We start from the raw sequence: 26,987 nt of genomic DNA, 5'->3' as shown, positions 1-26,987 counted from the left end.
AAAGCCTTTTAATAGCTTTTTATACACTATTTATTTAAAGATGTATTGTCCCCCTGAAAAATAATTTTTTACAATTTTTTTGTTGCATATGCCATTTTAATGTCACATAATAGTTATTGACTTCGACCAAAAATTGGATCGAAAAAAAATTTATTTACCTGAAAAAACTGGAATGTAAAGCAAAAAATGGTCAAATTGGCTGCCAGCCAATGGATTTTTAGTTGAATTTTACCATTTATCATGTTATTTTATAAGTGAAAACATTATTTTTTTCCGTTTTTTTTTCTACGGAAGTGATTAACTTTATTAAAACTACAAAATAACATATTCAAAGTCTGATTTAATTAATCTTCATTTTTCATGTTTTTGGGGGACAATACATCTTTAATACATATACATCATTAGAGAATAGAATATGATATGAAAAACAATGATAATACTTTGAATGTAGATCTTATTTTATGTAACTTAAAACAGAAAAATCACAGTTATCAATCAGTTGTGAATTAATAGCAACTTACTGCTATTAATCAATATAGCTAAACTACACGACATATATGAGTTAATAAATCAGACATACGTACACATATGAATTTAAATTGAAACAAGAGGTACATGCAGCAACTACATTTAACATTTACTACAACTTATATAATATGTCCCTATTGCATGTTGATGTATTTTATCACACTAGTGGGGATCGTAACTTTTTAATGATACTACCCATTTATTGTATTTGATTTATAAAGCTTTTCTGCATTACCACTTGTCATACTGTAGGGACTTCAAAGAAGGAATTGTGTATGTAATGAGAGTGTGCTTGTTTAATATGAAATATGAAAGTATTTTCCTACAAACTTTAATTCTGATGCCCTCTTGGTCACAGTTTTATATCTCAATATCGAAGCTCTGTTTACACTATAAAACTAGTTTTGCAAAAAAACTGATGTGCCCAAATATGGTACATATAATATCATGTCATTTTTTTGTCACATAAAGTTTGATACTGTATACAGAGCTTAAAGATGTATTGTCTCTTTGACTAATTCCAAAAAAATAAAAAATAACAGATTTCAAAAAAAGGTGGGTCATTTTGAAGTATCATAATAGTTATTAACTATCACCAAAAATTTGTCGAAAAAAAAAATCATTTAACTGAAACACAGACGTTTTTTTGTTAAAAAAATAACTTTGATTTCCAGTCAAAGTTTTCAATTAAAACATATCCCATTATGAAACGCGCTTGTTTGGCTACTCTGTATGCATAATCATAAAACTTCCTCACGATCTGTGACGAGTTGTAAACAATCCTAATTAGCATATGCATAATGCGTACTCGTGGTTTGAAATCTTTGTTTACTTTCGCTCGCCACGATTTTCCAGACGAAATGTAATCAAACTAATTTACCTGTTAATTACGTAAACTTGTTGCTTTTGGCTTGAATTTAACTTTAATATTAATTTGATATGGCCAATTTAAATTTAGAATATTTTGACCTTCATTTTGTTGTGTTTCAAGGGACAATACATCTTTAAGAATCAGTAAACTACATAGGAATTTCTATTTCTGTCAGGGGTCTAGTTTTGTATGTAAGTAAATTAATAATGTTAATTAAATATTGAAATGTGTATTTTTCTAGGTTAAGCCTCGGTAAGTCTGGATCTCTTACCATAAACGAAGTAAAGCAAAGCGACGAAGGCTTCTACTCCTGTCAACCGTACAACTCACTTGGATCTGCCGGTGAAAGCTCCAGCACATACTTACTCGTCAGAGGTTAGTTACCATGACAACAACATCATCAGTCACTTCGTTTTTTCGAACCTAATATTTCATTTAATAACAACTTTTAAGTGATTGGTAATAGTTACCACATGTAGTTAGAAATGGTTAGTCGCTAATGTGTCTCCAATTTTCTTACGGAATGTAGCTTAGTTCGTAAACCAAGTAGATGAGTCAGTCTTGGGAATATCCATAATTAACAATCCATGGAATAACAACTAAAATCATGGAAAATTGCAAAGGATATCAACGGAGATCAAAGGGCTCAAATTGTTAATAGCTAATGTGTCTCCAATTTTCTGAAGGAATGTAGCTTAGTTTGTAAAGTAGATGAGTCATTCTTTGAAATATCCATTTTATTATTGGGAAAATCATGGCATGGAATAAAATACATGGAACATTCCGGGAGGATTAGTAGGAGTAGGACATTAAAGAGCTTGTATGTCTGGTTCACAGAAGGGCATTCTGTCGATATACATTGATTAATCGTAGAGCTATGTATGGATAAATTATAATTTACAAAAATAATAAATGTTTTAATAATTAATATGTATTGCCATAGCAAATAGAAATCTCTAGGGCATTGGAAATCCATAGAAATCTCCAGGGAATTGATTTACATTCAAATACTTCATTTATATTAGAAATCTTTGAATTTGTGTATTATAAAGTTGACATTTAAATTTAACTCAAGTGCAACTATGTTTTTAACCATTCACTAACTGTTGATCTCCATTTAATGTCCATATCAATCAGCTTATGAATATTTTATTCCAGAATACATTCCATATAAAACTCACAAAATGCATAAAGAAAGTGTTGAAGAAACACACCTTCTCCAAGGGGACACTTTCCCTTGAAAAAAAAACAGAAAAAGGGAACAGTAGCCTATATGTTTTAACACTATGGCCAACCACACTGATCATGAGAGACCGACTTTAAGGGGAAAAGTTTTGGACACAAAAAAAGTGTGTGGTTTTACTGTATTTTGGTAACACAAAGAAGATTTATGTAAATGCATTGAAGAATAATAAAAGTGTTTTGGTTTATAGATGCACCCATATTCACCTCAAGACCAAAGGCATACTACCAAAGAATGGCTGGGGAGGAGATTAGCATTCCCTGCACAGCTTCTGGCTCACCACCACCGACTGTAACATGGCGTAAGGTAAGGATTATTCCAAAGAAAATGAAGATATCACTTAATTTTTATACCCATGCTTCCTCTATACAACATTTCAAGATCTATGCGTGTTATTCTATAACTGATCCTCATTTAAAAAGCACAATTTAACTAGAGTAAATATGGAATATAAATATGTAACCTAAATGTTTGCATTTATATCTATCGATTTTAATGCCTTTGCCCTTTGCTCTGATTTTGATTGTGAATATGCAAACATTTTATATTTTAGAATTTTATAGTTTTATGCATTATCTATTTATGTCTTTATATATTTTTATATTTACCTGTAATTCGCAACTCGCTGTAATAAAATAAAAAATTAATTTGAATTAAAATAACAACATATTAAGAAGGATCTACATAGTTGTATAAAGGTATGTTTATTTTTAATATATGTATTTTTATATTGCAATTCGCAGTTGTATTTGTATAGTATTAGGTGTAATTAAAATAAAAAATAGAAATTAATTTGAAATAAAATAAAGAAAAAAATTGAGATAGTTGTTCAATGGCTATGAAGGTATGCATACCAAAATGAACTTGTGAGTTGTTAACACAACTATATTAATACAGGTCGTTTCAACTTGACAACTTTCGTCTTTTAGTTATTTTAGCGTAAATGTATTTTTATCTTTGGAATAATTAGTCTCCGCCAGAAAGACAACACTTCTTAACTGATTAACACACGATGTTGTGTAATGTGTCACAGGTATAATGTTACGCAGAAACATTGAATTAAGCGTCTCTACACAGAAAGACAATACCCTGGCGTCCAGCTGAAATACAGTGAGAGAGAAAGGGGAGATGGTAGTGAACAATGATTCATTGTGACACAATTTCAACAGTAGTTGTAATATTCATAGAATATTACCTGCTTTAAAAATCCATAATGATAGTTGACCTATTACAACATTGTCTCACTTCAAGTTCAATAGTATTATATGTAATACATTTTTTATTATGATTAGAAAAAAAGTGATAAAAATGATTGAACGTTTGCTAATTAAGTTTTGGCATACTTTGATTTCATTAAAACTTAGATACATACAAAATTGGAGATAATACTATTGAAATATATACTGAAAAACTCCGGTAAAATAGACTTCACACCATGAAAAGCCTTCCTTTCATATTTTTCACAGCAGTAAAAGTGTTAAAACACATTGTGGTAGCTTCATTTCATGCTCTAAGCGACTACACAACTGTCAATTCATTTTGCGCACTCTCAGATATCTGCGTGTGCAGCACATAATGGCTGTTTGACATGACGCATAAAAAGCTACTGACATTTTCTATTTACTATGAAAAGACTACTGAAATCAATTGTAGCAAGTTGATTGACTGTCTGCTGTAATAAGTTACAATCAGTTATGCTGTGTTTTAAACATGGAAGTGGCATAGATGTAATGGATTGAATATTTAGTGGTTTGATAGATAAGGTGTACAGAACAAATTCATTCTCATTCATTTAGTGATGAGAATGCCAACTTATAATTTATGAGACATATGGGATGCATGTTTGACACGATCTTCGCTTTTTTAATGTTTCATCTCATACGTGGAAAGACTATCTGACTGTTCTTTGATAAATCGCTGCCATTTAAAATTAATTTCACTTCCTTTTTTATTTATTTTTTTTTATTTTAGAAATTTTTTTTTGTAATACATGACTATTAAGAACATTAAAAGGATTAGATGTACTAACAATTCATTTTCCTTGGCCTTATTATTACTTAAACCAGTTGAATCATCTTCTGACATTAGTTAAAGTTTGTATTACCGTATATCCTTGATACCACTATGGGTCTAATCCTACTTTATCTCTGATTTCATAAACATGCATATCTCCGGGTATAGTCCCATTAATTACTTTTGGTCTGGATGTAGGCCTCTCTCTAGCCAGTTCAGATACTTTATACCAATCATTTTTTCCTGAACCAGACTTTCCTTGGGTATAGTCCCACCCCACATAGTTAGCCCAATTTCATGTTCTATGGGGGTGGGATTATACCAGAGGATATACGGTATATGTTTTTTGTATAAGTATGATGCTCTCAAGATTGTTAACTAAAGTTGAATAATGATCTTGTTTGTAGGTTGATGGTATGCTCCCCAGGTCACGTGCAACCACGCTGGAAGGCACTTTGCGGATTGTCCAGTTGCAGAAAGAAGACCACGGATTGTATGAATGTCTAATCAGTAATGTGGTTACCACATTGGTGACCAGTACTCAGTTAATAATCGAACGTATGTCCAACATGAAATCATAAATTTTTATTGAGAGAGGGAAGCAATCTAAAATACTTGATTTGATTTGATTTATTTGCATCTCCCTTTTAAATCATAAACATTGAGTCTAATGTAACGACGTACAGTTTCATGGTCTGTATGGCCTAAGTCTCTTATGCCAATAATTGTCTAATTTAAAAAAAAAATGTTCAAAATGTTAGTGCACTGACTGCTGTCTTGAAAGGAATTTAACTGGTTAATTATTTGACAAAAGAAACTAAAAAGACAAATCATTATGTCTTTACTAGTGTAGGATGACTAATTAGTAATAGATTGAAAATGAATTAACTCCATAAAACCCATGTAATTGTAGAGTAAATATCAGATTACATGTAAGAGAAGAAACGGATAAGCCTACTGATAGACATTATAACGTGAAAATGAATTATGTACTGTATGTGACAAAGCAATTAATATAACAAAATACTTTATACACACTTTGAATGAAAATAACTTATAGATTGGAAACTACTGTAGTAGCCCTAAATTCTCCTGATACGGTAGTTCTTTGGGAGACTCCTATTCAGTGGACCCTTCTATAAAGTGGACCCTCCTATAAAGTGACACTTTCCCATGTTATGACTGAGAAGCAATATATTAAGGGGACACTTTTTGGAACCCATATCCCCTTAAAGGGCATTCTACTGTAGTTTTGGATACACTAGTAAATGCAACCCTGCAATATTTAAAGATTAAGTAACTAACGAGTCAGTAATGGCTATTACCGGTAATTGCCATTTAATTTAACACTATACATGTTTTTTACAGAAACATCACCTCATGCACCTTACAATGTCACTGTGGTAACAACAAGTAGATCAGCAGTGATATCCTGGCAACCAGCATATGACGGAGGACTAACTCAAAGTTATACTGTCTGGTATGTATATTATTTTTCCTCATAAAATATTGATGATTATTGTATGTCTTATTATTTATTATACAGTTAATTTACTCTACTACTACTCTGCCCAAGAATACAACAATACTACCTGGCCTCAATCATTTATATTCTCACAGCTTAATTTCGTTTCATCTTATTCTCATTTAAACATCTTTTACGCTGCTCTGTTCCGGCTCCGGCAAATATAATTGAACCTCAATGTGTCATTTTCACAACGCTCAGAACAGCCATATGCCCATGCACTTGGTGCGTCATGAAAACGAAACATCTAGCAGGTGTAAAAGACCATTTGTCCATGCTCATTCACAGGTTTCGTAGTCACAACGTTGATGATTCCGAATGGACAACGCTCTCACTACTACCAGAAGACGTCACATCAGCAACGCTGTATAACCTTCGACCCAACACTCAGTACGAATTCAGCGTGATTGCTAGCAATGAACTTGGCAAAAGCATGTTCAGTGAGGTTGTGATTGCTAGTACTAAAGGTATGTTTTATTCCAGAGGCTGACAAAATTTGTTTAATTCTGTTGTCAATCGTTACAGGAAACTATAGTTGCATGATCAAACATTAGATGCACTGTGCTGATAAAAAATAAAACTATAAACCATACCTGTTGATATGATATCATTAATAATTTTACATGTATGCAGGGCCGTAGCTACCAGAGGTCATATGATAACCCTTTGGCCAGCACAGAAATTGACCTATTTTCTTATGATCACCAAACCACGTTATTTCTTGTGGCTACGGCACTGGTATGATACACACAAATCCTGCACACACCTTTATCACAATGCATTTGTGTGACATCTAATGTGTTTGTCACATTGATGGTAGGAAGACATATTACAGTGTTATGGATTTTTCACTTCCAGAAGCGAAATCTATGTGTCTTTTTCACATACTTTACTTGAACTGTGAATAGTGCCAAGCAATATGTCAATCTATATAAAACGTATATCCACATTATACAACATTTAACATTATGTAGTTGAAACCTAATATTGTCATAAACAATACACATTTAATTAACTATCATGCTAAGAAAGGAAAGAAACATCACAATGTTAAGCTCTGTCTACACTATCAAACTAGTTTGATAAAAAAAAGTGTGATGTGGCCATATATGGTAGTGATATGACATCATCATGTCCATGAAATATATAGGCACAACACATTTTTGTCACATAAGTTTGATAGTGTAGACAGAGCTTTATGGAGTGTCAATTCTAGAATTGAAAATCTTCACTTTTGCAACACTTTTCTTGATGAATGCTCTAATAAACTCTGAATATAGAGGCAAGAAATACATAAATCTAAATACTATCGTTGTACACATTATAGTATAGTCAACCTAATATGGTCATAAACACATCATACATATTTAATCGACTATCTTGCTAATAACACTGCTTTCTGACAAATACAAGCTAATTAATTGGTACTACACAATTAATTCATGCAGAAAAGATAATATCTGTATAAAGGTATTTTGCAATTAATAATTCACGAGAAGTGGTGATGTTTGCTGAATCACTACTGTGTGTGGGCTGTTGACATCAAACGTAATATATTTTTTTTGGGCTTTGATACGATCACAATAAATCTATGATAGTCCTACATAACACTAGGCTTGTAAGGATGTCATTCCACTATTATCTTACCCATTTGTCTGGTTAGCCCGTCTAAATCCAGCCATAGTTGTTTTCTATATGTCGGCAGAAAAACAACTTTGTTATTGATGATCTAAAGGTATTGTTTTGCCTAACTAGCACTCAAGATTATTAAAATCATTTCTAAAACTCATATGTGAAATATGAAAAATCAAAGATGTTTATTGTAGTAATATGTCTACTTTTAGAGAAAAAAAAACAATTTTGTGGCTCATGGATGTATAAAATTAACCACACTAGTTTTATACCTCCTTAAGTTCTCCATAATTTATATTACTCCTTCCTACATTCAGAAAACTTTTAAACTGCTAAACATTAATAAATACTATCCCAAGTTATTTATTGCAGTTTGCATAATTCATGTCATCATAATGATGCAGTTACAAAGCTGGCCCTGAAGTACCAGAACATAGATCTTTAATTTTAAAGACAATTATATTCTTTCAACTTTGTACATTTTCCTTTGGGTATTTCATCTAAGTTGGCTGGCTGGATTGTATATACAGTAGTTAACAATTAATATCTATAATCTCTTTCCCTTGTAGCTCTGTTGACATTCAGTAGAGAGTATTATTATGTTATCTCTTGTTTTTTGCATGACATTCTACCAAAACATTAATCTCAAATCCTCTTAACAGATTATTTTAAACTGTGCATTTTCTATTTGATTAAATGCTGTTGAAAGATATATTTTGTTTTTTCATAATCAGATATGTGTGAATTATTATTGTTGAGAAGTTATTTTTAGAAATAACCAAATGGATGCATTGACGTCAAACATTATGCACAGTTTCAATTGAGATAATGTTTTAAAACCAATAATTTCATTTATCATTTTGTACTAATGAATTATAGTTTGTTTTGTATTTATATTGTTTTGTTATTAACCTCTGCTCTCAAATCTTTCTCTATCATATTTCTTACTAAAATCATAGATCCTGATAACATAATCGTTCCTACTGACACTTCGGGACGAACGCTCCTACCGGCTTGGAGTGGTAAGTTCTGCTTTAACACATTCACACAGTACTCACTGCTATTCATTGTTATGCTCAAAATGAAATAAATATAAAAAACATTTAAATACTGTTAATGGAGTTGGACGCTGTTTAAATAGGTCTACTGTTAATTATATAGAAATTTATTATTACAATAAATATTATTATAATAAATATTATTTAAAATATATATTAAAATAATGTTGAAAGTTGGTTAAATGTTCTTCTATTGGTTTTTTGGTTCTGGGTTTTACTTTGAGTCACTTAAATTACTTTAAAAAATATTTTTTTGGCAACAGAGTATTGTTATTTAGTCACTTATGTAATATCTTTTGAGTACAATTGAAAAAATAGAAATATTAATATTGAATTCTTACTAATTGTATTAACATTCACATTACTAATGTCTATTAATCATTTTCAGTGTTTATGCATTTTATTGTTTTATTCATTCACTGTCAACAGCACCTTTGCTAATATAATGGTTCTTTATTTGTTATGTTTAATTTTGTTATTTCAGTTCTTTTTAAAATCAAAGGGAATAATTTGTTTGAATTGAGACATGCATGCAAAACTAGGCCAATATTAAAACTTAACTATTTAATTAAAATACTTTATCTTTGTTTTCAGTATTAAGCCCAGGCCCTCCTGTATCTGTCACAGTCAACAGCACCTCATCAGCCTTAATACTTAAGTGGGAGACCCCTCGTGAGTATCCAGAACTTGTCAGCTTATACACCGTTGAATACCGCATCAATGGAGAAATTTATTGGAAAGTTCTTATTGATGACATTTCCTCGGAAACCAGAGAAGTTAAACTGACCGGTCTTAAAGCTCAGACTTGGTATGATTTCAGGATGTTTGCATTTACCCCAGGATCGTTTAGTATACCCAGCAATATTGTTACAGGATTTACTGGTGGTAGGTAGTTTGTGAAATCTTAACAATTCATTCATTTTTGTATTTGCCTACTTACTTAAGTCAATCATCTAAAAAATGCATGAAAATATTAAAATGTATAGTCGACAATGTATCCAAGTAAAAAGTTAAAAATTATAAACAACATCCTATTTATCTATTCCATAGAACTTAGTACTTATACAGTACTTGGAGAGGATGATAACAGTGGCGGCATAGAAGGCGCTGTGCTGGCTGGCATCATATCTGGTCTGGTCTTTCTCATAATTGCTCTGATACTAATGATTACAGCAGTGGTCATTGTTCGACGACGGCGGCAGAAGAAGAGGGAGTTACATGAAATTTTAGGTATGATAGTTTCAACTTTTATGCAGATACTTTTGTAATGTGAATTTGTGTTATTTTTATTGTTTTTTTTTATTGGCATTGGTATTAAATGGTTTTCAATTCTAAGATTTCGTGTTTGGTGTTTTATATTTCCATATATTCAAGTTTTAAGGCTGGTTTCTTAAATCTAAATACAAAGTCATTTTTAGTAAATTGATTGGCTTATTCCTCCTTTCTAAGTACTGTACATCCGAGTTCTACTAAATGCCATTTTTATTCGAAATATTTAGGTAAAAAGAATTCCTAAAAAAATATCATGTTATTGTTTCTAAAATCCACTCCTCTCTCATAAATACAGATAACATGATGTTCACACCGATCAACAAAAACCCATATTAATCCAACTTCTCACAAATGGAACCTCAGTCCCCACAGGGGTAGTTTTCTTGTCGAAACCAGACCTTAAATGAATGTTTTGAATTACCAGATCCATGTATCAATGTACTCTTATTGTAAATATAAATAACTTTAACCATCTGTTGTATTTGTGAAGAAGTAGAACAGTATAATTAGTTCTAGTTAATCATGAATGCTTGATATGTTCATAATTAATAATTAGTATTTCATATGTGTGAACATGAATTAGATATAATACTACAATATTTGTGATGTAATGTATTAATTTTTGACAAAGTAATAATATACTAGATTACAACACTCCGCTCCCAAGCCCATCTCAAAAACATAAAAATAAATAAGTATAACAACCTGATTGCTGCTATCTTCAATATATATATCATTTTATCTTTAACTCGATGCTCACGTAGGATATAGGTTGTAAGCAAGGTAAAGAATGCTTAATGGCGTGACATACTTAGCTATTTAATACAATATTGCTTATACTAAGCCTTAGGGATAGATCTTTTTAGTTGTAAGCAATGTGTTACTTGACAGAGCTTGTAGCATAGGTTGTATGCCTTTACTACCCACCTATATATCATATTCTACTCATATAAGACATATAAGAAATTTTGTAATTGCATTACACGGTTTTCTAGGAACAATTTTTTTGTAGTGTAAAAGATTATTGAAAATGTATGATGTGTGTATAAGTCTGTTTCGGTTATCATAACTTATTTAAGTTTAATTCAATAGGGCAGACTTATACCATTATCAATATTAATATTAACAAACACATTGTATATATATGATTACCTTACTAACTATTTCAATGCTTTATTATGTAGTAGATACAGTTGATCACATGTAGTACAGTAGGCCTATTATATTATACAGTAGAACCCCATTACAAGGACATCTTAGGGACCCAACAGAGTGCCCCCTTAATAAAAGTGTGCCCTGGAGAGAGATGTCCTAAAGGAGGGCGTTCTACTGTTATAGTTGCTTCTTGCTAGGCTTTAGTTGCCTTGCTGAAGTGCTTTGTAACGCATATGTCTTACAGGTTTTCCATCTTATGTGCAACCAGGTCATAGTTCAGCAGCAACGTAAGTGTAGTATGCGCATGTATGTGCTGTAATAAAACCCTAACACTAACAGTTTTTTGCTCGTTTTGTGATTGGTTGAAACTCTAACACATTAGTTTATGCCTGCGTCATGATTGGTAGAAAACCCTAGCACTAACAATTTGTTTATGTCTGTGATTGGTTGAACACTAATAATAACTTGATATGATTGGCTGATTATTGTAGAGACTGAAATTTACCCTTCAATTTTTATTTTGCACATATGAAAGTTATGGTTTTAAAGTATATTTATTCTATTATACTCTACTATATTTCAATATTAACAACCACTCATCTAATATGTTTTCTTCGACATTTTGTTTTCTTTTCTTGGTATTGAATATTTTATTTTTAACAATAATATATTTGCCTATTTATTATTATTTGAATCCTTTGTATCATTGTAGATCATGTATCAGTTTGTTTTTAAAATTTTCTATTTAATAGACTTTAGTTTTCAGTGGTTTTTAAAAGTTGCATTTAAAGTGTGTTTTAGTCTATGTCTTATGTGGCCTATATGTGTGTAGATTATAAAGATAAGAAACTAACATGCAATAGTAAATACGGTTACTCTGAACTGAAGTAAAATAAAGTCACTACTGACTGAGAGTGAAAAAAGTCACTCTGCACTGGGATTGAAATAAAGTCACTACAACCTGACCGAGAGTGAAAAAAGTCACTCTGCACTGGGATTGGAATAAAGTCACTACTGACTGAGAGTGAAAAAAGTCACTCTGCACTGGGATGGAAATAAAATCAATACAACCAGACCAAGAGTGAAAAGAGATCAAAAAAAATATTCACTGCACTGATTGTTAAGTCTTTTTACCATCTTTATACAGTAAAATTAACACATGTTTTGAAACAACAGTACGCCTATTGGGATGGATCAATAACATTAGATATTTTGGAATATTTATGTATTACATTTGGACTAAAACCAGGTTCACATTTCATTCCTCTTGTATTAAATGCATTCTACCCGTGTTTGCATTAAAGAATTAATTTGTTAAATCTCATTTTCTTTTTCAGGTCGGCGCCCTCCTTTACTTTACTTAGGGAAAGTTACTCGAGTTTAAAAGCTAAATTTAGTCCAGTAAAAGTTAATCCCCCAAAAACTAGAAACCGTGACGATCACGGTTTAAAACAGCGTGTTGTTCATAAATCAAGAACCAAACATATACGAAAGTCTCCGAGGTCACTACATTTTGATGACATCACCGAACCTTCCATGGTAAATAATAGTTTACAAGATAGGGTGCTAGCAGTTGAAAATAGTGGAGAGGATTATGAGGATGGGACCAGTAGACATCGTCTGGTGTTGTCACCTAGACCAGATGAGGTCCTTAGTACAAGTAAGTGGAAAAATCAATAGAGTTGCCAGTTCACTAGTATATGCAGCTTTTGAGTTTGAGTAAGTAATTCTGCCTGCTCTGAGAAACATGAATGACTGTTAGACTCAATAGCCACGTTGTTGAGTGACGACTATTTTTTGTAATAAAAACAATATCATTTATCATGGCCTACACATTGTAAACATGCATTTTACAATAAACATAATCCATGTTTTATTTATAGGTGAATATGCATTAGAAGTTGACATAAACGATGAGGTATTCACCCCACCTCGTCAGTTTGCTGATGATTATGGAAAGACGTCAAGAAACACAAACAATGTCCAATCACAACACCAGCTTGTAAGAGCTGCTTCTGGTGCTCCGAATAAACCTGCCCGAGTATTTACAACAAGCAGTCCACTAAACGATATTACACAGTGGAGTTTCGCATCAGATAATGTGAGCTCTGTGCGTCATTCTTCGACGAGTGTTAAAGGCTACTTTGAAAGTGGTACCGGTCGGTTAAAAACCGATCAAAATTATTATGCAAGGAGGGACGAAAACGTAAATATGCATTCCCGTAACCGTGACAAAACTATGACCATGAGGGAGTTATCGTTACAAAATAGCCAAAGAACTAAACACTATTCCGAAAATGTAGATTTTTCACACCAAAGAGCGTATAAAAATGATCAATCAAATGGAATGTTTGTATTGCGTGGAGACAACAGTACTAATTATATTCGTAGAGAGAGAATTGCTTCTCCAGATTCTGCCGAATTTTATCGGCGTGAACATAAAGTTTTTCGTCCAAAAAATCCAAGCAATCTTAGTTTAATACAAGAATCTTCTATTGACCCACCTACAACTCAAAAGGTATCTGCGGATGTTCATAATAAAGTGTACACCCCTATTAAACCAATAATGGGACATTCCAAACAAGTGGACACCAGATATGATGAGTATAAAAGGACTGCACCATTTTTAAAGCGGAGGCGAAGGACTCAAGAAATTGATACATCTCGTTTACCGCAATTGCAAAATAGTGATTATTCTCTGGATAGAAGGAAAGTTAGGTCTGTTGGTGATTTGAGAAGAAGTACGAGGGAATCGAACCCAGGACAATTGAATTGTGAAAATTATAGGCCTACAATTAACCCCAGAGCATATGGACCGCTCAACCAAAGGAATTATAATACAAGTGTAAATCAAGGTAATGCATTGTAGAATGCATGATAAATTTTTTTTATAAAGAAGGCTTACTTGATTTTAAAAAGTTTAATATTAGAAAATTTAGTTTTATTTATTAATTACAAAGTAAAAAAAGTTAGTTTTATCACCATATAATTTAATAGTATTACCATTTTACTTCAGATTTCAGAATACCATTGCGGTATGAGTTACCCCATGGCGAGCGTTTACCAACCATAAATCTACCGTACATGCAACCTTCACCGAATGAACATGACACTTTAGAAGTTTCTCCCAATTATAGTGGAGTGTCTTCATCGACAAGTGGTGTAGGAAGCATGGTGCCATCTCTGAACAATGTTAGTCCCAGAACTTCAACTGGTCCACTATCTCCACAAAGTCAGGGCAGTAGTGGGTACGGCAGTCGAAATACATCGCAGAGTGTTTCTGTAAACGGTCGTAATAATAGTGTTGTGAGTAATAGGCCACATGTATCGAATAGCAGTTCCTTAGATAGTACATTTGAGGAACCACTTCAAGTCATCGATACTTACACCCCATCGGGTTATCCTTCCACATCTGGTGATCCCTTTGATGGAGTTACAGACATTCTGCAAGAACGTTACCACAGTTTTGGTTCCGAGTCAAGAAAAGCCAGAGTTCAAGATGAAAACATGAGAGTTAATGATAAGCCCAGAGTTGTCCACTTTGATAACAATTTGATAGTTGAATCACCAACGGAAGAGGAACGCTGGTTTGCAAGACTCAAAGAAGAGTTTAACGAATACAAAAGACAACAACAGGTCATTCATAGAAGGAAATTGGTTTCTTCTGTGTGATTTTCTGTACCAAAACTAAGTACGCCTTCACCATTTTGCCTCAACCATTTTATTGAAAAGCAAGTCCATTATTTTGTAATTATCAACATAATTTATTTCTGTATGTAAAACATTCCATCATTCCATTTTTTTCCAATTTACTTTATTATTGCTAAAGTTTTATATTATTAGTATGCATTTATTACATAAAAATGATGTTTTTATGTTTTATACATTTGGTAACTAATACACGTTAAAAGGTAAGGCATTTTTGGCTGGCAAAGGACCAAAATATTTTGTTATTATTAAATATACAATATTTATATTAAGGAGCAATATGTGCATGGCTAATTTGCATATATTATATTTTTACCTTTTTTTAAAGGTAGGTGGTGTTGAAGACCATAATGAAGATGAAATTCCACTGTATGCAAATAATTTGCAGCAATAATTTGCATATGGGGATTATGTGCAATGTTATGCAAATCTTTTTCATTTTTTGTCATGATGATCCCAGAAAGGAGGTCTTGAGATAAAAATTGAGGATAAAATAAACCAGAAAGCAAAGACTGATATTAAGAAAAAGAAACCGATTATTTTTTTCTAATTAAAAAAATATTATAAACAGGCTTTCGCTTTATAAATATAGAACTCTATATTTTTGCAAATCTGAAATTATAAGGGAACGCGACTTCAGTATGTTTGAACTTTTTGTACTTTTGATAAATGTTATAACAGATTACCTCTAAAATTATTTTTAATGCATATAGTTCATTGAATACTGTACTGTATATTTGTTATCTATTGTTATAAAGTTATTCATTTTTTGCCCTTAAATTCTATTCAGGCAAGTCCAACAGCAGTCGATTTTCGTAGGTCAGTTCAGACAAAAACGTGTGTATGACGCGTACATAACTCTGCAGACGCCACAAATATGAATATACAATTCTTTTTTAAAGCAGAATAGTTTTGTTTACACTTTTGAATACAATACAAAATCGTTCACTCTACTACACAGAGAGGTTTATATTGCTTAATGGTCATTTCATGTGCGGGACAAACCAAAGAATGGATAACACTACATTGGGCATTGAGACATTGATAGCTAATAACTAACAGCAGTCTCTACATTGCGAGTAACAGTAGGGCTAGTCTAGGTACGATACTGTATTCCACCTTAACATTGGTTGGTAAAAAGATAAATATTTTGGCACACATGCCGTTCCATATGTATAATACTTGAGCATCAAACAAAAAACGAAATGTTGTCTGGTGGACTAACATAAAAAAAGACGGGTTAGCTTGATGAAAATCACCTATTCAAGAGAAGTGGAAGAATAGTCACATGCAGCCTAATCTTCCAGACAGATTTAAACATTTTTTTGACAGTGATTTTGCTAATATTTGTAAAGACACACATGGCGTGTCATACCTATACTTGAGTTTGACAAAAGAAGAATAACTAATGTTGTCTGGTGAAAATTATCTATTCAAGAAAAGTGGAAGAATAGTGTCGCATGCAGTCTAATCTTTCAGACAGCAAGTTTACATATTTAAACATTTTTTTAGACAGTGATTTTGCTAATATTTGTAAAGACACATGGCGTGTCATGCCTACTTGAGTTAATTAATGACAATAGAAGAATAAGATAACAAACAATAACTAGAGACTTAGAGCAGAACTGAGCAACATTTACAACCCAAATCAATACCAATGCTTCCAATTATTTTATAGAAAAGTGAAGTTTAAGTTACTAGTGACCATACTTAATTATTTGTGTGTGTACTCATTACGTCTCCTTTAAGGATCGTTACTGCCAAATTGTGTGTGTTTTTTCTTTAATTAGAAAGGTAATGCAAGAAATTACTTTTAGGTGGACTAACATTCATCTATTGAAACATTGTAAATAAAATTGAATAAACTAAGTGTTTCTGTGATGGTTGTTTTAAATTCAATCAAAATAGACAACTAAAAACAGTATCATTGTTTAGAATTTATTACTGTAATTTCAGCATTTACTTGAATTTATATATACAGTAAATTTATTATTATTCAAAATCTACCTTTTTCTATTTACTATGGCATTAAAATGTATGACACACAAAAAATCTTTCCAGGCCAAAGCTGATAAATCTATTGTATTATATATTTAACAAATGTTGAACAAAAAGCAAGCAATAAATATAATATTTAAATGGAGAAAAGATGATATTATTGTCACTGGTGCTGAGACAACTTGGCAGAGATTGCAAAACGCAGCAAATGCATTCATCTCTTTCGTTTTTTTGAAGCACTCTGCATTGAAAAGAAATCTTCTTCCTGAATAATGAATATACATAAAAACAGTATTTAAACAAGCACAGTGAAACTGGTTTTATGGAATCTCTGAGACTCTAAAAATGAGGGGCTCATAAGCAAGTAAAAAAAGTAATTCCAAACCATTGCCAGTGTGTCTCTCTATGCAAAGGTAACTTTAATTTAAATGCAGTGTATAACCAAATGAGTTATTCATTGTATTACCTGTTGAAGTCTTCTCTACATGGTAAACTTGATTTTCAAACTCAAGAAAACTCAAAGTTTGTCAAGAAAGTTTTCCAAAGTTTGCTAGTGTGTACCGAGCTTCTGAAAACCGTACAAGCAAGTTTACAGACATCAAGTTCAACTTTATTTAACCATGGAGGCCTGGATCAACACAAGGGGCCGTGCAGTGTACACTATCATGCTAAAGTGTGATAGTGTAGACTAGGCTTTAGTATTTTAATGAAGTGAAATGGTTTGTAAATAGATAGAGCAAGCTACATTACTCCCTTTGAAGAAATACACTTTTCTTACTTACCTCTGAATCACTTATAGCTCTGAAATTGAAAAAGGAAAACACCATCAACTTTTTGGACATAAAAAGTAATTAACTAGTATACTTTATAGATAAACACAAGAAATATATGAAAATACCCAGTTTGTTTTGTAGATAATGCTGTATCGGAATCAGAATCCTAGAAAGATAAAAATATTTAAAAAAATAATATTCAATATTATCAAATTGTATAAGTCTGAATAACTAAGTATGAATTGATTAGTAGTTTAGTAGCCATACCTCAAACTGAATTCCTCCTTTAGGTTGTCTTGTTTTCTGTGCATTAATTGCTGTTAAAATAAAAAGACAATGGAGGATGTACTTTATCGTTGCATTATCATTTTACTGATAAGGAGTTTCTAGGAGGCAAATATTTTTGCCCAGTAGTAATAGATTATGGGAGTAATTTGTGAATTGCTAGGTTAGATGTATTTGTATATTATGCTGTATCAAGCAGACGCGTCAAAGATGATCTCAATCATATTTTGAGACAGATGGAGGTAGCCATCTGTTTGACAGGGCTGTGATATACTGTACCATAATACAAACCCCCTACACTAGCCATATGTGTACACTGAACCCCCAATTATGGTTCATATCTAAGAAGACATGTTGTCAAGAAGTGGGGTCAGGGAGTACCTGGAACTTTGAATATTATGGCTAATGTATATGTTGTGATTTAATATTAATGTCTCTCTTTATAAACAGTTTGTATTGAACATACAATCTACAATGGAGCCACCAGTTGATACCGCACTTTTCCTTCCTCTTGCAGACCCACGAGTGGATGTAGTAGTTTTGGCACCTCTCCCTCCACGTGACCCACGGCCACCTCTTGACCCCCGTCCTCCTCTTGACCCACGTCCTCTACCCCTTCCTCTTGTGGTAGCCTTTTCGCTATCCGAGCCTGAATTGTCATCACTGAATCCTGTTAATTCTTCACCTCTGTCTTCTCTATTTTTTTTTACTTTTTCCATGACCTGTTGATGTAAACAAATTTTGAAGCATTAAAAAAACTATGTGTATTTCATGTGGTTAAGTTATCAGATAGTCTATGTTATTTGGACAACTCTTAACTCACTTTGTAACATGACCAAAGCCATTTTTCCCCTAACTGTTAATTGTAAGGTACAGTATGACACACAATGTGATGTGTTCAGAAGGTGTCTCTTTAATAGAGTTCTACTGTATCTCAAACCTGAAATATTTTGTAATTTTGAACATAAAGAGATTATTCTCAAACAGTTAATAAAGAAATTGAGTAACTGATAAAAAAACCCTTCCAAATGTCCACTTAAACCTGTTTAGAGCTTACCGTACTAACTTCCTCCATAACTTCTTCTTTGGACATTTTTTTTCTTTCGGTTTTCAAATATTGTATCTAAGAAAAAGCAATCCTAGTTCATTATATATCAAAAGATGTGTTATAAATATGCATAAATATTGAATTAGTGTTGTTCGCATTTGAACCATACCATATTAATGTCTGCATATCAAGCAGAAGGTTCTACATTTGAATCTTTCTTAATACAACTTTTCTTGTTTCACATTATTTATATATATTATAAATCAATTTATATATATATAGAACTATATATTGTCCACAAGGCGAGTTTCTATTGAAATAATCCTAACCAGTTTTACCTCATCATCTATAGTTTCTTCTGTTGGTTGTCGTTTATGTATATACCCCTGCGTCTTTTGTAGCTGATAATGTACAAGTTCTATAATTGCTTCCTTCTCTTCTTTGTCTACAAATTCTTCCACTGCTTTTCCTAATCCCTTTTCAGACAGTATATGAAGCTGGTTTTTCTATTTAATAAAGTTTTTAAAGTACAATTAAAACAAATAGTTTCATTCACAAACTTACATTGAGCAATTAGTATCAATTAGAAACCTTGCCGAAATTATTCTAATGCAGTATCTACTCTTTTTGTGTAATCATGACTCTATTAACATTATGTTAATGTGTATAGCACCAATCAATGGTGCTGTGGCCTCACTTTTTAACTACATGCTTCTCCCCAAGGTCATGTCAATCAATTCAAGCGCTCTCTTCTGCAGTGACTGCAGTAGACCATTTTGACATGATCCCTTTGAACATAATCTAATAGTTACCTCTGTTGCATCTTCAAAGTATTGTTTGACAAGATCTTCAACTCTGGTCGAGTCTAATGCCTCTGGTTTTAAAAACTTATCCAACTCTTCTTTACACACTTTACCTGTTTCAAATATAAAATATGAATGGTAAACATGAATTTTTGAGGTTTTTAATGACCCATGAATCCTGCCAGAAATTTTCAGAAGAATTTAATATGTTGAATTAATTAATAATAAGTATGTATTTTCTCACCTTTAGTGGCATTTACTTCTTTTTTCCTATGAAACGCAAGCATGTCTTTTGGGTTTGCAACTCTTTCTACAAACCTTTGTCCAAATCGAGGATTGTTTATCACATCAAATCCACCACTATAGTCAATCTAAATAGAACAATAAATACAAGACTTTTTCTTCCTTCCTATCCACTTTATTATTTCACCCAAGAATATCTACAGATGTTTATATTCCTGTGTGAATTGAACAAAATTCATTGTCAAGACACCATATTTGTACTGTACAATGAAGTCACATTAGTGAACATGAGTTATATACTGTACCTTGAGTCGTATCAATGGTTTCTTTGGTTGTTTGGGGTTTCCTGTGTGTTCTTCAGCAGCTCTATCTAAAAGGTTTTCAACCTAAAATAATTGAGAATATCTATATTATTTTTTATTATCAGGATGATAATTCTCTTTTGTTTGTGAACAAATGTGCCTATAATTCTTGGGTGGAGTGATTCCGACAATCTCCCGAACACTAGCCTGGTATTCATATATCTAGACCACTAAGCTGGTGCTGATGGGTAAGGTTAGATTTGAGCACAAAGAAGGAGTTGGAGCTACACCAACATGATAAATTATAACCATCATGTGAAAACAGACCTTCTCTTCGCAATAGATTCTCAATGTCTCAACATTATCAACTGGATCTAGGCTTGTCTCGCTCAGTACAATTTCTTCAAGGTAAAACTGACGGACAGTCTCAAGTCGGATCTTGGTACACTTCATGGCTTTGTCTCGTATCTGTAGTAAGCATACATGCCTATCAAAATGAAAAACAAAATAGTTAGCATTTTCCCTGAATTTCTGAAAAAGATTTTCATACGACATCAATACTTTCAATATTATTAACTTTATTAGGCATTTCTCATTAGTCTATTTAGACTAGATTATGTTGCGTATATATTAGATCTTCGTCTACCAAGTACCCAAGGTCATAAGTTCAAGTATCTTCTTATATGCAAGAATATATGATGCAAATGAAGTATTAAAATTATGCAATTCTGTTAAGGCTAGTGTCTAGTCTATTATAGGAAATAGAATCTTTTTTAATATGTACCAAAGTAAAATCTTTATTTTCTAACATTCATTCTATGACAGCTGTCATTCTATAACTCTATCTGTAAATTTATCTAAAACTCTCACTTCTGTTTGGATTCTCCTTCACTCAGTGACGTTGCTATTGAGCTTCCAGGTTGACTAACAAAAAACTTGCGTTCTGGATTCCAGCTTGGTTCAATCTTGCACTCATGCTCATGACCCCAGATGATGAGGTCAAGAAAGTTGTCTAGGAATTGCTCAGGAATGTAGTTAGTTTCACCATGTTTCGACCTGCATAGATTTTGAGCAATTATTCAAGTCAAGTCATTTTTCCTTCTGATTGTTTATGTTATTTACAATTATTATTTAGGCTTTACTACTAGAAATTTCTAATAAAACGAAAATAGTACTAATAGTTGATAGATTAACCTATTTTGATGAAAAACAAGAACATTGAACCAGGAGTCTTTGTCTTCTTTTGGCCGCAGCATGGACAAGTTGCCATCACGGAATATCCGATGTAACCTTTCATCACGTATACTGCCTGTAAATGAACGAAATGTGCTTTAGTTAATCCTCTTTTATAGCGACATGGGAACACCGTTAAACTGGCAAGATTGTTAGCAATTGTTTTAAGCTCTGTCTACACTATCAAACTTTATGTGACCAAAAAAGTGTGATTTGCCCAAACAGGGTAGTGATATGCCGAAATATGGTAGTGATATGACATCTTCATGTCCATTTATGGGCACATCACATGTTTTTGTCACATAAAGTTTGTTAGTGTAGACGGAGCTTTATTTTACCTAAACCGTATAAAGCAAGCTTTGTTCTTCCTTTCTGTAGTAGAATTGGTGACATCTCCACTGATTCCAACGATGTTGCTTTCCCAAAGTAGTTCACCAGGCCAGCAACACTTAATATGTCCAGAGCACACATGTTACCTAACTGCTCTTGCAAACAAATATAATAATTACTGTACAACCAATTGACTGTAGCATTCTTTTCTTTCATCTGCAATGAGGCTTTTGAATATTCTGTTAGAAAATATTTCATACTGCAAAGAAATACTCTAAAGGGAGTTTATAAAAACATTTGTTGAATAAATTATTGGTCCAAGGATACTTACTCCAGATGGGTCGTCATGATTACCATGTATAGAAAACACTGGTATTGAAACATTTAAATTTGGGTCTTCATAATTCACATGTGCAAATCTAAAATACAAATATACACAAATTGTATTGACTGTGGAATCTCTATTTGAAGGCACATCAGAAGGATAGGGGATAACATTGTAAAAGAGCTTTGATTGTAGTTAGTGTATAAATATATTCAGCCATCAACATTGTACGAGTACCAATGAATTTAGGAAAATGGATGCTTTGACTGATTTACCATGAGGTTAGGAGTTGACTATCAATCTCTCCACCATAGTATAAATGGATGTCAGGAAGTATGAGAGAAATGTTAGTCTTTGGAGCTACTGTACATGGCTTGGACAATGATTTAGATTATTACATTTTGATATTAGAAAATTACTTATGATAGTACGCACTTTGATGATGCGAAGTTGACACACTGATCACTGAGAAACTCAATCTGGATTGGTTTGTCTCCCATACAGTATCGTCTAATGAGTGCCATAACGCCGTGCATTGCTTTCCGGGATGGTTTATTTTCATGGAATAAATCACCACCGAGTAATACCATATCAACCTATGTAAAAATACGCTTTTATTTAGTAGGAATGATGTAATATTATCCTTTATGTAAAGTAAAATTGGCCTTGTGCTTTTTACACCAGGCATTGTATATATAACCTATCTAACGGTAGTAGACAATAAGACGAAGATAGTTTTTTCAATTGCTACAGTTACCTGAAGAAATCTAGATAAAGGCTGTACACAATTGGCAACTTATGTTATCTAAATACACAGCAGAACCCCTATTATAAAGGGGATGTCTTTTAGGACACAGCAAAATATACCCTCAATAGGGATTGGTCGTACTGTTAAAACATGTTTCCCCTTGTTAGTATCACAGGAAAGTGTCCTTCGAATAGCATTTCCCAAAGGAGGGTTCTACTATACCTCATTCTTTTTTGCATGTTGTAATATTTCTTCAAATGTTACCAACGAGTCATTACAACGTTCAGGATCTTTATCTTTATACCCAATGTGACAATCTGTGGCTAAAGAAAAGAAAACAGACATTTGTAATTGATGATTTTTTCTCATCTATATTCTTGTTTAGAAATAGAACTCTGGCATAACATCTCAATCTTGTTGGGTTTAACTGAACAACATTTCTTACCTACAAGCAACTTGAAAGTGTTTTCGCTATCATCATCACTAAAAAAGGAAATAGAAAATTAGCATTGGTTTTGGTTTGTTATGAGGGGTTCGGTTGGTAAAATATCCTTTGGTTGGTAAAAATGTGTTGAATGAAAAAAACATAAACATACCCATTTGCTGAGTCTTGATTGTTCGACATTTCAAATCTTTTAATACAAAACAATCAATGATGAATGATGTTTAGTTCATAAACAATAAATTTTTATTCTTCTGACCAGCTGTCCACTTCATTCAGATGCGTTTCTAAAGTAAATAAGAATGCACAAGACGCATGCCTATTATTAGTAGGCATAGTAAATATCTATATAATTAATAGATTACATAATGACTTTAAAGCCTTCCTCCCCAGTACTTCCTGCACTAGCCTAACCACTAGTAGAATTTAGGAAAATGGATGCTTTGACTGATTTACCATGAGGTTAGGAGTTGACTATCATTCTCTCCACAATAGTATAAATGGATGTCAGGAAGTATGAGAGAAATGTTAGTCTTTGGAGCTACTGTACATGGCTTGGACTTGCACTAGTAGTAAGAGCTGTAAGCTCCCATCATTCAGCAGTTGAGTTAGTTGTTGGAGTTTCTTTAATTCATATTTTTATTTTCTAAAACTTGCTTATTTTCAATGATTCCCTTTTCAATATATAGCATAGCCTCGACTCCGGATCTCGCAAAGTAAGTAGGCCTAGTAATAATTAAATAGTATAGGCCTAGGCTAGCTAGGCCCTATTTATTATATTTTAGTCTAGGCTAAATATAAAAATAAGGCTAAATGCTTTTTATTCTATTATAATTATATTTATAGGCCTACACCAGCTAGCCCAATACAGTATAAGAAATGTCTAGGCCTTATATGCCTAGGGCCTAGTCTAGCCTACTACTAGTATACTAAAAGAAAGTGGGCCTAGAGGAGGCCTAGCTAGACTACCTACGGCCTAGGCTAGGCCTAATGCAATGGAATGGGTAGGTCCAGGCCTAGCTAGTTTTTCTTTGTTCTAGGATATGATCGACAGCATGACAATAATTGATTTACACCACTAATACAGTAATGAATACTAAGGTTTGTATTGTCTTGCTTTTCAAGTTTAGTAATACATAATTGGCTTATTTAGAGAAACTTATAAATGTAAACACGCCGATCATAACATGTGTTGGTGGTGTGTGTGTAGACGGAATTTCCGCGAAAAACCGCCCTCATCGTTTGATGAATTCAGAACTTTTTGATCAAAAAATAGCCAATCCAAAATGAGTATTCGATCTTTGGCCTATCTGTTTTTTCTATCAATTTTTAAGGTTTAACATTCCACATTAATATTCATAAACATCTCCTTGGGGCAAAATATAAATGCATGGTGACTTCAAACAGCATACAGAGCATATACATATTATTATTAAAATGTGATGTTTATTTTTTTAGTTATCAAAAAGGAAGTTTTTACTTAGTCTATTACATTTAATTCGGTTTCTTCTAACCGCTCTCATCAATTTCAATTTGTAGATGGAAGGACGATAGAATGCCTTTTCGATATTAAAAATGTGTATGCCTACAAGCTATATTATTCGGTATTATTTTGAGCCTGTAAATGACATTATTCCTTGTTAAGTATCTGTGCTTACAAGTATGCTAAACATGATTACTTTACAAAGCAAGGACTTATTATTACTAAGTATCCATTTAGTAACAACAATTCAATATCTTTGTCAATCGATACAGATTATGTAAACAATATAACTACAACTCGTCGTTAAACATTGCCAACGGCGACTGGACCCGTAGAAGGACGAATGTTATGAAAGATCCAGTTTCAGTAACGTCACAGAAATGAAATCTATACTCTTTTCAGTTGATGGATTAAGCTACTGTTTCTTATTTAATACGTTTTTGCGAATCATTCGAATTCATTATAATTTTTAATACGGAATCTAAGGCTTGATTTTGTTCATAGCACTGTGCAGGAGCAAACACTGCAACTCCGTACATCAGTAGGCCTACGCATGATCTTCAACTGAAACAGAAGTACTTATGATTTAATACGGTATTAGTTGGGTAATTGAGACAACAAGATGTTTGATATATAACTTTACTTCTAAGGTATGTAGGCCTACATTTTCGATGATCCATTATGCCATGATTTTTTCAGGAGTGTTCTGTTCAGAAAATTTCATATGTACTGTTTATACTGTCAAACTAGTTTTACAAAAAAAGTTTGATGTGCCCAAATATAGTAGTGTCATCGTTTCTATATATGGGAACATCACATTTTTTTTTGTCACATAAAGTGTAGACAGATCTTTAGCTATTCGTGTTACATCTCTGGTCTACTGCGCTCGCTTTTTGAGACGGTTCATTATAAGAACACAATAGGCCTATCCATTGCATTTTTGCAAAATTTTGAAAATAATTTCGTCCAAGCTTTTCTGGTTATCTCTATTCTTCTTGGTTAATCAAGTATTGGCTGACGTAACGTGAAACAGAGATGGTGGTCCGAATAGTAGAAATAGAAAAGTAAAATTATCTTACTAATCAGTCGCTAGACCCACAGATACTTTAACACCACTTTATGTTCTATTTAAATACTAAACTTATTCCTTACTCTATTTGTGATGCAGGCCTAATGTGCCAGTCAATGAATGTTGATTTCTGATAAAGTTAACGTGTTTGAATGATTACCGCCGCGGTTTCTGCAACACTGACATGTGCACGTGAGAAGATGAGAATGTTTAAAGATGTATTGTTGAATGTTTATAAATGTATAATTCTCAAACATTTTTTGTTGAATATGCCATTTTAATGTCACCTAATGGTTTTTCACTTTGACCAAAAATTTGAGCGAAAAAATGTATTTACCTAAAAACTGTAATTTAAAGCAACAAATAGTCAAATTGGCTGCAAGCCAATGAACTCCTGGTTGAGTTTAACCATTTATTTTGTCATTTTATAAGAGAAATTTTTTCCGGTTTTTTTAAAGTCTGATTTTATTAATCTTTATTTTCATGTTTTTGGGAGACAATAACTCTTTAATGAATTAGCGCAGTATAAGATTCGATCATAATAGAGCATCTTGTAGGCCAACAAACACCCAGCTGTATTGAAACAAATCCAAACGAGCTTGACCATCAACTGACACTACGATGTTATTGCTAGGCAACAGTACACACCAGGCATGCATGTAACTACATGGGTTATGGGGTTAATGTTTAATAATACGATTCATCGTGATGCTCTTTACATTGGCGTTTGTTTGCTGTCATGTGGACTTTTGATGACAGATATAGATTGGTAAAACAATATGCAACTAGTGTTTGAGCTTAAAGCCAGCTCTTATTTTCCTTTCCACATTTTTTATTAATAGAATTTGCTTAAAATTGAATCGGATGCCAATTCACAGAATATGTTTAAATAAAATAGTA

The 26,987-nt window shown here is 32.7% G+C and overlaps 2 protein-coding genes across 6 annotated transcripts in view; one reads left to right on the top strand and one right to left on the bottom strand.

Moving 5' to 3' along the window:
- Window positions 1-16,737, top strand: part of LOC144850638 (protein turtle homolog B-like) — a 41,325-nt gene extending 24,588 nt beyond the window's left edge. For 2 of the 4 annotated variants that reach the window (XM_078707979.1, XM_078707975.1), the window contains 12 exons: window positions 1,641-1,774; window positions 2,833-2,948; window positions 5,063-5,213; window positions 6,024-6,135; window positions 6,469-6,647; window positions 8,772-8,834; window positions 9,465-9,755; window positions 9,921-10,100; window positions 11,542-11,584; window positions 12,635-12,957; window positions 13,181-14,152; window positions 14,314-16,737. In XM_078707979.1, the coding sequence (XP_078564105.1) occupies window positions 1,641-1,774; window positions 2,833-2,948; window positions 5,063-5,213; window positions 6,024-6,135; window positions 6,469-6,647; window positions 8,772-8,834; window positions 9,465-9,755; window positions 9,921-10,100; window positions 11,542-11,584; window positions 12,635-12,957; window positions 13,181-14,152; window positions 14,314-14,969 (3,220 nt within the window). In that variant the 3' untranslated portion in view covers window positions 14,970-16,737. The remainder of the gene's footprint in view (window positions 1-1,640; window positions 1,775-2,832; window positions 2,949-5,062; window positions 5,214-6,023; window positions 6,136-6,468; window positions 6,648-8,771; window positions 8,835-9,464; window positions 9,756-9,920; window positions 10,101-11,541; window positions 11,585-12,634; window positions 12,958-13,180; window positions 14,153-14,313) is intronic. The other 2 variants (XM_078707976.1, XM_078707977.1) reach the window with 2 other exon arrangements.
- A 299-nt stretch (window positions 16,738-17,036) lies between these two features.
- LOC144850639 (double-strand break repair protein MRE11-like) lies at window positions 17,037-24,744 on the bottom strand. 2 transcript variants are annotated; one of them, XM_078707980.1, is made up of 20 exons: window positions 24,610-24,744; window positions 23,690-23,822; window positions 23,539-23,576; window positions 23,316-23,416; window positions 22,781-22,941; window positions 22,352-22,439; window positions 22,029-22,170; window positions 21,652-21,766; window positions 21,328-21,513; window positions 20,785-20,944; window positions 20,461-20,541; window positions 20,157-20,283; window positions 19,922-20,025; window positions 19,448-19,615; window positions 19,119-19,184; window positions 18,528-18,783; window positions 18,044-18,093; window positions 17,902-17,942; window positions 17,786-17,804; window positions 17,037-17,268 (listed from the first exon to the last, which is right to left on the bottom strand). In XM_078707980.1, exons 2-20 carry the CDS (start codon window positions 23,716-23,718, stop codon window positions 17,218-17,220), a joined length of 1,983 nt encoding a protein of 660 aa, XP_078564106.1. In that variant the 5' UTR covers window positions 23,719-23,822; window positions 24,610-24,744; the 3' UTR covers window positions 17,037-17,217. The 2 variants fall into 2 exon arrangements, with proteins under 2 accessions (XP_078564106.1, XP_078564107.1); XM_078707981.1 differs by lacking the exon at window positions 24,610-24,744 and adding an exon at window positions 24,505-24,523.
- Window positions 24,745-26,987: the final 2,243 nt, after the last annotated feature.

This window comes from Antedon bifida, chromosome 8 (assembly GCF_963402885.1).
Source record: "Antedon bifida chromosome 8, ecAntBifi1.1, whole genome shotgun sequence".
In the NCBI taxonomy this organism is placed as follows: Eukaryota; Metazoa; Echinodermata; class Crinoidea; order Comatulida; family Antedonidae; genus Antedon; species Antedon bifida.
The sequence above is the reverse complement of the archived record's forward strand: the minus strand, read 5'-3'. Positions and strand labels throughout refer to the sequence as shown.

Bases quoted from the DNA above. Each gene is read 5' to 3' on its own strand.
- LOC144850639 (XM_078707980.1), bottom strand. From the start codon at position 23,718: ATGTCGAACAATCAAGACTCAGCAAATGG. The intron at 20,945-21,327 runs GTGAGAGTTTTA...TCATTTTGATAG, and splicing joins GAAGGAGAATCCAAACAGAA to GCATGTATGCTTACTACAGA. The intron at 20,284-20,460 runs GTACAGTATATA...TGTTCTATTTAG, and splicing joins AACCATTGATACGACTCAAG to ATTGACTATAGTGGTGGATT.